The sequence below is a fragment of the Mesocricetus auratus genome, unplaced genomic scaffold, assembly GCF_017639785.1.
Source record: "Mesocricetus auratus isolate SY011 unplaced genomic scaffold, BCM_Maur_2.0 Super-Scaffold_4256, whole genome shotgun sequence".
NCBI lineage: Eukaryota > Metazoa > Chordata > Mammalia > Rodentia > Cricetidae > Mesocricetus > Mesocricetus auratus.
Window position 1 is genome coordinate 39552454 of NW_024429182.1, and position 11031 is coordinate 39563484.

Sequence of the window (11031 nt, forward strand, 5' to 3'; positions counted from 1 at the left end):
AAAATCTAAAAAGCCCTAATTAGATCAATCTTAAGTTTCATTCCTCCTTAAAAGGACACACAATCAGAAAACAAGACAAAAAGAAACTAATAAAGAAAAATCTCACCTACAAAGATTAGGTGTTTGTTTGGCTCACAGTCAAAAGATCCTGTTAAAACTACAGCTTCAGAAGAACAAAGCATCCTGACTGAAAGTGGAACTTGGTTATTTTCTAACCTTTCACCACTCCTGTGACAGTGCAGGCAGTGAATGCAGGCTCTCACGCAGTTGGCCGTTTGTTCTGTTGCTCTTCAGTCACCAGACAATGCATTGTGAACTACACTTCCCTATTTATTGGGCCAATAAAGTATAATCAGATTGAATTATGTACTAGTTGGCCATATGAACAAATAAAGTGATGTAAATAATGGATATCTTCCCTGGAAACAAGCCAAGTACATAATTACTTAAAATAAAAGACATTTTAGAATATTGCTCTCCACTGGGGAGTTTATATTTGGTCATAAAGTTTATGGTAAGCTAGCACCTATATAAACTAGTATGTATTCAATAAGTACTTTACATTGCCCCTACTCAGATAAGCGAGAAAAACCTTGCACCAAATTATGACAGATATATTTGACTTACACTGCAGTGTGCAATCATGTTTATAAGTTATTTTTCTTCCATCTCTAGGGGTGAGCTTGGTATATATGAATACACTGAACTCAAGACAGTTGCCATGAAAATATCTCAGAAGAACTCTTAAAGAAGTCACCAGAGTGAAGAGAAACCCTTCAGCAAGGACTACACATCTACTATAGTCACCCCAATAGTGTTTTTCTTTAAGTCTTCTATTGATTTCTTAAACATAAGCGACTCATTAGTATTGATGCCACATATAGAACACTTGTAGTTTAATCTGAAAGAATCATTGGCCTTCTAATATGGGACCCCAATTCATATAATAGATTTAAAGGATAGATTTAGGTGCAAGCTCTCTGTGACTCTGTCATGATCAGGTGTTTTCCAATGTAGAATGTTTAGAATATTTACCTGGTAAGGAGGACCAGTTGTAATTTAAACTCTGTCTGTCAGTGACTCCTTGAATCACTCAATCTGCACAATGACTGCAGAGTAAGTTGTTCTGTTCCCTGTGGTTATTCCTTCTGAGTGTTGTGAAATGGTTTCTAGAATGCCATACCTGCTTGTCAAATGAAATGCCTATCTGGAATTAGAATGTGAAGCTTAATAAAGGTAATTTCACAAGATTTGTTCAATTTGAGTTTTTAAAATATATATTTATTCATTGAAAATTTCATATACATGTACAGTATATTGTGATCATATTAAAATCTCTTCTCCCCATGAGTCCTTCCTGATCTGCATCCATGTACATCCTTCTCCCAATTTCATGCACATTTAAATTGACTATGATCCACTGAATCCAGATAATGTTGCCCAAATGCACATGAGTGTGAAGCCATTCACTGTGGCATGGTCAATCTATCAGGAAGGAGCCATACCTCTGGAGAAAACTGATTTTCCTTCTCCCAGCAGCCATCAACTGCTAATGACTACTCTTGGGAAGGCGACTTTTTATGCTCCTGCATCCATGCTGTAATACTGACTGGCTTTTCCTCCACAACCACCATGAGTTCATGAGAACAATGAACCCATCATGTCCAGAGGCACTGTTATGTAGTAGTCTTCCCTGACCTCTAGTCTTATTTGTACCTCTCTTTTATGATGTTCCCTGGACCTTGGGGAGAGGGATGGTAATACGGAAGTTCCATTTATTTCTGAGAATTCCACAGTTATTTATTCTCTACATTTTAAGCAGGTGTTAATCTCTGTATTATTTATCTTTCTCTGAAAAAGCAACTTCTCTAGAGAGGACTGAGACATGTAATAATCTATGTGCAAAGATGTAAGACTTCAGAGGAAGTCTGATGCTCTATCCTTCAGACAAATGTACATAGCACCTCTGTTACTTTGAAAAAATAAGACAGCAGGAAAGACAGTTCTAAGGCAGTATCAGTTTGAAGATTCAGAGGAAGATTTGATGAAGACATCCCACTAAGGACTAGGAGTTTCAAAGTCTCTCACTCTCTGTCTATTACTAGCTGTGGATCTCTGGGTATTTTCCCATCTGTTGCAGGGAGCAGTTCCTTTGATGAAGGCTGAGCAAGGCACTGAGCTATGACTATAGCAGAATTTTTGATCATATTTATAATCATTTTTTGAAATCATTATCTGGTATTTCATCAAAGTTGTTTTTGTTAGGGGCGTTGTTATGTGATTGATAATATTTTGAGGAAAAATAAAAACCTGTATTTACTTGTTACCTGTATTTTGCATTGGGATCTGCTCATCCAGGGTTAGATCATTGTTTCAATTTTGTTGTTATTTTAATTTGGGATGTCTCAATTCTTTCAGTGGAGGTGTTTGCAGTATTCAGGAGAGACTAGGTTGTGAGAGAGTTATATTGGTGTTTTCCTTGTTACCACGATGTTCCAGGCAGTAGACTCTTGCTGTCATTTACTTCCATAGGTTGAGTATTGTCATTAGCAAAAGTCACCATCTAGCTGTTAACCTAATGTGCTTAAGAGAGGAGCAGGTGGTGACCAAACATCTACTTGTTGTGTGCTGAGCGTTTTAATGAGTAAAAGGGCCCTGATAGCACTGTGAATAGTTTACAATATTGACAAGGTTAGATATCCCGAGTTTGAGTGGAAAGGAAAGGAAAAAGAGGTAAGTAAGCAAGGTAAGACCTGTTAGTATTAGTTTGTTAGGTGGAAAGTATAGGAGACAGAGACATGTAGGACTGGAAATAATAGAGGCCAAGGAAAAAGAGAGGGTGAATATGTTGACATTTTGGATAACAGTAGAGTAAAAAAAAGGGGTAAGATAAATACCTAGGTATCATAAACAAAGTTCATCTCTATGTAATGTGAATTCTCATAGGTCTTAATAATAAAAGTCTGGAGTCAGATATAGGGGAAAATATTGAGAGATCAGAGAGAAGAAGGAGCAAACCAAAGCCACCTTTACCTCACTAGTTTGCTAGTGGAAAATGGAGCAAGTTCCTGTTTCCTCCCACCTATATTCCTTTCTCCACCTGTACAGACCTCCAGACCTCTATGGTTAGCTAGTGCCAAGCTCTGCCCTCTGATCTTCAGACACACTTTATTTGTACATACAAGGTATCACCACATTTCCTGGCTTTAGCAGATATAATAGTAAGAGGAAAAGGTAAGGGGTAAGAGAAAGGAAAGAAAAAAGGCAGAGATAGAGAGACAGCAAAAATGAGAGAATGGTGTGAACTGGAGGGAACAGTTTTAGCTTGCTACAACAGATGCTGTAGGGAGGACAGCGAGCTGAGTGAAAAGATAAGACAAAAAAACACTTGACTTTGATATTGTTTCAGTGTCCTTGGCAGGTCTGCTGTGTTATCTCCCAGTCCCAGTACAAGATAGACAGAGTACTGGTTTCTGCAAGTCCTGTTCTTCTCTTGTCAACTCTAGGCTCCTCCTCCTCATGAGTTTTCTGGCAGAGCTACTTCCTATGTGTGAGCCAGGGCAACTTAGGCAAGGTTTGCAGAGTCATACTTTGCATGACCCTGTCTGGCCAGCAGCAAGGGGTGGCTGTGTGATGCCTAAAGCAAGGGTTAGAACTCATGCTTACTTTCCACAGTTTCATGATCCATTGTTAGGATAGTGGTACCTAGTCACTGCAGAGCCCTTCTGTCAAATCCCACAGGCGTAGCCTTGCAGATTTTGTGGTGTCAGTCTTTCTGACTAGCTTGCCAGGGTCTGTATTAATTGAATGTATCAAGTGAAGTTACAGCAATAAGGTCAATAGAATTGGGTGGCTGGGACTTCCTAAAATGGATTCTGGGAACGGAGAAACAGTTGATGGAGTGATAACATATTCCTGTTCTCTTTATTTCTCTAAATATAATCGGCCACTTCTTCCAGTGTGGCATCTAAGCCAACATTACAAAGAAATAACAACTTGAAATTTTTAATTTTGTTTTATATAGCATGTAATTATATTTAATGTGTGTGTTTGTGTGTATACGTGTGTAAATGCAGGTGCTACAGGGCACACATGAATCTACGAGAAATGTTCATCTCAGGTGAACAACTGATCAGACCCACTGGAAATATTCTTCCACTGAATTGTGTCACTGTGTTTCATCTGTGTATACGTAGGTGACTTTGTGGTTGGAAACATAAATCTAAAGTCCATGCTACGATTTGCTTTGCAACTTTGTTCCAGACTATTGTCACTCATCAGCCACTGATTTTTTATTATTATTAGTTTTTTTTTTACCTGGGATCATTTCCCTCATTAAGGAAGCTTCAATCACATCATCTTTTAGACAAATAATAAAAATGATAACTGTGGTTTCTTGTGGAAATTTATGAGATGATTTCTCAAATCTCTGAGCACTAAGTAGCACATAGTTGAGTCACAGTAAGGACATTACCCACAATCTTCCTTTTTTGTGAATTACATTTTTTAACTTTAGAGATTTAGTGAATAATCAGTTAAAATTTAGGTGTAGGGAAATGGCTCTATTTATAAGAGTGCTTGCTCTGCAATCTTGAGGCTCTGAGTTTGAATCCCCAACATGCAGGTAAAAAGTCCAGCATGGCTGTTGGTGTGTACCAAGAGATGGAGACAGATGGATACCAAGATCTCGCTGGAGATCCTAGATTAAACAGCAAGATTCCAGTTTGCATTGGTCTGTTCTCAATAGGAAGAGAGCGAAAGGGGTGAAAATATAGATGTATTTTTGTCAAAATCCAGGAAGACCCTCTGGGGGAGAAGCTTAGAGTCACATTCAGGGCCAGGCTGACATGTTTTCCTGTTTCTCAACTACTATTCTGCAGCTCAACAAGGATAATTATTATTTCCCCCTTTTCACATTATTTTTATTACTTATTATTTCTTTGTGTGTGTGTGTGAGTACGTGCATGTGTGCGTGCATGCATTTGTGTGTGTATGCTGTACACATGTTCAAGCACATACATTGCCATTGATGACAGTCTGCAGAGGAGTCCATTGTTTCTTTCCATCAAGTGTACACTGCTGAGAACCTCTTCTTTACCAATGGCAGAGACAGATACATGTGACTCACTGTTTCTAATATCACCAGAGAGAGCATGTATGGATATACACTATCCTCATATGGTCTCTAGGAAAGGTGAATAACACTACCAGTAGGGTAAGAAAATTCATGGCCAATAAATGCCAGATACTGGATTAGTGTTTGGAATCCAGCATCAAATAGCAAATATTTTTCTATATGGAGGATACAGACAATAAGCCATCACAGAGAGAAACATAATAAACAAATGCTTGCACAAGTTAAAATAAAAGTCCACAACTAGTAGTGACTAAAGTAGGATACAGTAAGTTTAATATGATGGAGCTGCTTCAGGGAAGTACTTTAGAGGTGATGGAGAAGCACATTGGAGGGGGTACATTCAACATAAGACATAGCTGCTGTGAAATTAATGGTTGGAGTTTACTGCTTCAAGTGATTTTGACTGCTGAAGACCTCATGGAGAGTAAAAAGCAGTTCCTGAAAGGGATTTAGTTATTACAGACTAGTTTCACTTGCTTTAGAGAAATAAACACTGCTTTGTAAATGTTGTAGAAACAAGTGCAGTTAAGGACAAGGTGAGTGGGCAGGAAGCAACCCTTGCACTATCTTGTTGGAAGATAAATTTCTGTAGCCACTATGGAAATCACAATGGAGATTGTGGCATGAATTTTCCTTGGAGAGATATGAACAAATGCCTAGTCACACAAGATAGGACATCTGTCACAACTAAATTCCACCCAGGTCTAGCTTAGTGACCTAGTGAGTTTTATTTGTGTTGTGTATAAGAGCACAGGTGATGATTTATTTATGACAGCATAGATGACTCAAATGCAGTTGTATCGAAGAGCACTCTGGACCACTTGCAGGCATCTCACAAGAAAGTCTCCTTACCCCAGTAGCTGTTTGCTGCTTTGCCAATCACAGGCTTGTGCTTGAACATCTTGAGATATTCTCTGCTCCTTGAGATCTCAGGAGACTCGATCCTCCTTCTGGAAGAGGAATATTTTGAGTCAGACGACATGGCTATCCAACAGAAATTTCTCAAAAAAACTAAATAGAAATACCATGTGATCCGGCTCTACTATTCTTAGATATATACCTAAATCAGTATACAACAAAGGCACTTGGTCATCTGTGTATATTGTGATACCTCACACACACACACACACACACACACACACATATATATGTATACACACATACGTACACACACACACACACACTATGGAGTTTCATCAATTCCTAAATAATGAAGTCATGTTATTAGAGTAAAATGTATGGAACCAAAGATGATCATGATCATATTACTGAAGTAAGCCAGGTGATGAAAAACAAGTATTGCCCACAATCTCTCATGTGGAATCTAGGGGAAGAGATGTAAAGGTAGACGTGGTCTGTTATGGAATATGAGAGGGTGAGGGAGATGGAATAAGAGCACTAGAGGATAACTAGAGGATAACAAAAGGATGAATATGATCCAAGTACACTATGTACATGTGTTTAAACGTCATATGAACTCCACTGTTTTGTGTGTCTGTACAAATTGATAAAAACGCAGACTATATTGTGTAGTACTCTGCTCCTAACACTGTCTAATCCAAACAAAGCTTAGCAGGATGGAGTAGTAAAGTGACAAGACTTAAAAGTGATAAAGCAGAAAGGATCTGTCATTTTCATTATCTAGTTTTAGTATTTTTTGACCTTTTGAAAAATATTTGAACATATTCTTTCCCCACAACTTCATATTGCCCTTTGTAAAAACAAAGCAAAAATAATCAAACAAACAAAAAAACAAAAATAAAAAGAAAATAACAAGGCAAAACAAGAAGCATGGAGCCCATTTTGTATTTACCAACTACTCCTGGGCATGGGGCCTACCCTGGTGTGTAGTCCATATATTCCATGATATGAGAAATTTGATTCCCAGCAGCTATCAATTTCAAATAGCTTCTTGGTAGGGTAAAGCTATGTGCTTACTTCTGATTCTCAGTGCTGGGATTTTAGCTGACTTGAACTTGTACATGTATGGCTTGAATTTGTCTTCTGTGTGCTATCACAGTTTGAGTCCTCATTTGTGTCAGTCCTGTTTCCTTGCGGTCATCCATCACTTCCAGCCCTTTCATGCTGGAGGAGAAAGTTTTGATGAAGACCTCCTAATTAGGGCTGAGAGGGCCAAAGTCTGCACCTTGTTTAGTTGTGGGTCTTTGTGTAAATTACCACCTACTGCAAGAAGAAGCTTCTTTGATGAGATTTGAATGACGAACTGACCTATGAGAATAGTAATGTACCATTAGTCATCTTATTGCTGTCTGTGAGTCTACCTCCTCCTCAGGGATTGCTGGTCATCAATCTTCAAGGGAGGAGGGAGCAAAAGTGGAGAACAGGTTCAGATGGCTGTGAGAAGGCCAGAAACAGCCTTCCAGGAGACTGCTTCAGTGTTACAGGCCTGCTGTATCCCAGAGCAAGGCTAAACATACTGGATGGAAACAGTAGCTGGGGAATCACCTAGTTTGCATTGGGCAGCACAGTCATATCATACAGCTGGAGCATGATACCTAGTTATCATATGTGCAGCAGGAGAAGAGCATCTGCAGGGATCTCTGTCAAAGGTCACACTTGAGATAGGTCAGGTATCTAGCCTTCAGGACAGATTCCAGATAAGATCAGGCCTCTTGGCCTAGAGATACTATCCAGATAGAGAGGGAGTCCTGCTAGAAAGAAAGTCCTCTGTTTTGTACTTAGCTCAGAGAGCTGTCTGGACATGGTGGACTTCAGCCTTAAGTTTACAGGGTACTCCAACAGATATGTTCATTTAGCAAAATGACTTTTTCTCCCTGTGTAAAGTTGTTGGCCACCTTAGCAATGCCAAATATGGGCTCTATGTCAAGGAGAAGGCCTTAAAGTCAATTTAAAACGGTCACTTCCCTAACGATTGCATCACAATTACACCTGTGCATCTTGCAGACTGGTATCTGTTGTAGTTTCCCAGGTTCATAGCTGTGTGAGAGTGATGACTGCTGATTTTTGGTCATACCCCCAGCACTACGAACACTAGTCAGTAGGGTGAAGGTTCTAGTTGTCCACCAGCTCAGTTTCTCCTTGTTTGATGACATCAGTAAATGGTGTCTTCAGCAATAGGTCCTTACTGTCAGGTTGTGGTGGGTAACAGCATTACTAAGAGCCTACAATGTTTGGCAGCATCTAGGGGCCCCTTTGGCCAACAACTCAACAACCTGTAATCCACCGCTGTCACTGGAGGCTTTGCTTGGTGGTCTAGTTGATGCATTGTCTTCCCCATTATGTTGACTCCATTTGAAGTCCTTCTATATATGTATGTATTTTAGGGTGCTTTTGCAGTAGTAGGTTTCCATGGGTTTTTCAAATGACCTAAATGTTAGTTGTCTCCCCCATATTCTCTCTTTTACCCTGCTTTCTCATTTTCCTCTTGATTTACTCCTATTCTACTTCCTGCTTTATCTCTTTATAACAGTATACTCTATTTTCCCTTCCTTGGAAGATATCCCCCTTTCTAGCCCTTAAAATCTAACTTGCATTTGTTGGGTTGAGATGTATATGTTTAAAACTTTAAAGCTAACATCCCCATGCAATATTGTCTCTCAGGTCTGAGTCGCTCACCTCAGTAAGATTTTTTTCTTCAGTCATTTACCTGCAAACTTCATAATTTCATTTTTCTTTACAGTTGAATAACATTCCACTTTTTAAATATACCAATTTTTATTATCCATTCATCACTTGAGGGACATGTAGACTGTTTCTAATTTCTTGGTATCATGAACAGAGCAATGAACATTTATGAAGAAGTATCAACAGAGACATTCTTTATTCTAAATTTCATGCTTTCAATCACACAGGAGGTCCCCTCTTTTTGTATTTCCTCCTATAAGTATGTCATGAACCAAGACACCAGTAGCAGCCAATAGACTCACACAAAATATGAAGTTCTCTGCTGTGAGCTACAATATAATGAAGACAACAGCTCAGGTTTTTATGGACTTGCACTACTCCTACACTCTGATTTTGTGTCACAGATTGATGCTTCTTCAGGTCATCCTCTAAATGACAAAGTCTAACTTCTTCTATGCCATTTATAGTGTACGAAGTGATAGCTCCTGGTAACTGGTATGCACAAAGAACTCTCAGATCTGAGTTTAAAGAGAATCTGAAAACAACACATATTAAAATATTAATTCTTGGGGACTACGGAAATGTCTCAGTGGGCAAAGTGCTTTCCACACAAGCACGAGGGCCTGAGTTTGGATCTTCAGAACTCATGTAAAAACTGATCCTGTAGCATGTGTCTGTGAGCCCAGTGTTCCTATAGCTGGGAAGACAGGAGAATCCTCAAAGTTCATGGGCTGTGCAGCTGAGATTCACAAGAAAGGGACTGACAAGATACTCTGTTTCAAAAGGCATAAGGCAAGAAGAAACGTACACACACACACACACACACACTAAGATGTTTAAAAGTTAATTAGCTCTTAAAGAAGCATTTACAGTCCACTGGGAAGATGCTGTATAATCCAAGCTCTAACATTTCTGATAATAGAAGTCCTGTCAGTAAACAGTCTACTTTTGTGCTTTTTGCATATATTTGTCGAAGATGTTACGGTTTTGTTTGTTTGTTTGTTTGTTTTGTTTGCTTAATTTCTATCCTCGTTCACAAGCTTTATTTTCATCAGCCCAGGTCTCAAGTGTATTACCACAAGGTGGCGCTCAAACTTTTCTGTAACCTGGTCATCTGAGGCTATTGCATGCAGAGATATTCTGTGTGTTTTAGCTGACATGTGTGGCCATCCCACAAGTCTTTCTAAACCATGTCTATCACTTTAAAAAGTTACTCTCCCATAATCACTGTTAGGAATAATGAGTAATGGGTTTGGACTGCAGGTGACAGGTCCCCAGACCCACTTTGGGACCCCGAGGATCACAGTGCTGGGGCTGGTGATGGACAGCGGGAGGATGGGGAGACAGAGACATTTAGACCTGATTAATATTTAAAGTTTTATTGAAGAGGAGGTAAGAAAATAAAGTAAAGAGACACAGAGACATAGAAAGGACAGAAAGGAAGAATGAGACAGGAAAAGGCCTCTCTGCCCCAGGGGAACAGTGAGAAAGAGCTTAAGTGGGCAGGGTCTTTCTTTTAAAGGGGTCCTTTGCCTTGGACTGACCCGAGTACTACTTGAGTGCATTCTGCCAGGAAACAAGGGCAGGCCAGCATAATGTCCAAATCCTTACAATCACATCATTATTAGTTTTTTCTCAGTTATATTCAAAGTAATGTTTAAAGATGCTTACCTGAAAAATGAACCTTGATTTTCAATGTAGGATATGCACTTCTAATACTGATTAATATTTTTAAGAGTAACATAAACATGAATTTAAAAATTTTATGTGTAATAAAGACGAGTAGGTAAATGGGCAATGAGAGAGTGAGGCCTGGACTTTTAGGGAGTTTCATTCTGTAACACATACCTGTGAGTTTATTGACCTCTGCAGAGATGATTCTTCAGTATCTTCAAAGACACTTGTTTCTTTTAATTTTGTTTCCTAATATTTTATTGCCTTGTATTAATTGTGCATGATTCTGAGTTACACAAGGATATTTTCAATCAAACAAGTAAAATTAATTGGATATAATCCCCACATGAATCCATGCGTTCCTTTCCCTCCATCCTCTACCCTCCTGTTAGTCCTCATTGTTCCTCTACACAGTTTCAACTCTGCTTTCCTGTCATATATACGTTCTTGATCTTAAGTGTCTATATAAAATCTAAGATCTATAAATAAGAGATGAAGTGATATTTAACAATGTGAAAATATTCTAGTTTATAGCTAACATTTTCCATTATAAATATAAATCCCATTTTCTTTGCTTGTTCTCCATTTATGGACTCTCAGATTGTCTCCACATT

General features: G+C 38.8%; 1 protein-coding gene across 1 annotated transcript in view; it reads left to right on the forward strand.

Annotated features, from left to right (window-relative positions):
* The window catches only part of LOC101832671 (aldehyde dehydrogenase, cytosolic 1), a 35291-nt gene extending 34041 nt beyond the window's left edge, over window positions 1-1250 (forward strand). Inside the window, exon 13 of the mRNA XM_040746543.1 lies at window positions 676-1250. Within this exon, the coding sequence (XP_040602477.1) occupies window positions 676-748 (73 nt within the window). The 3' untranslated portion in view covers window positions 749-1250. The remainder of the gene's footprint in view (window positions 1-675) is intronic.
* The last annotated feature ends 9781 nt before the right edge of the window (window positions 1251-11031 follow it).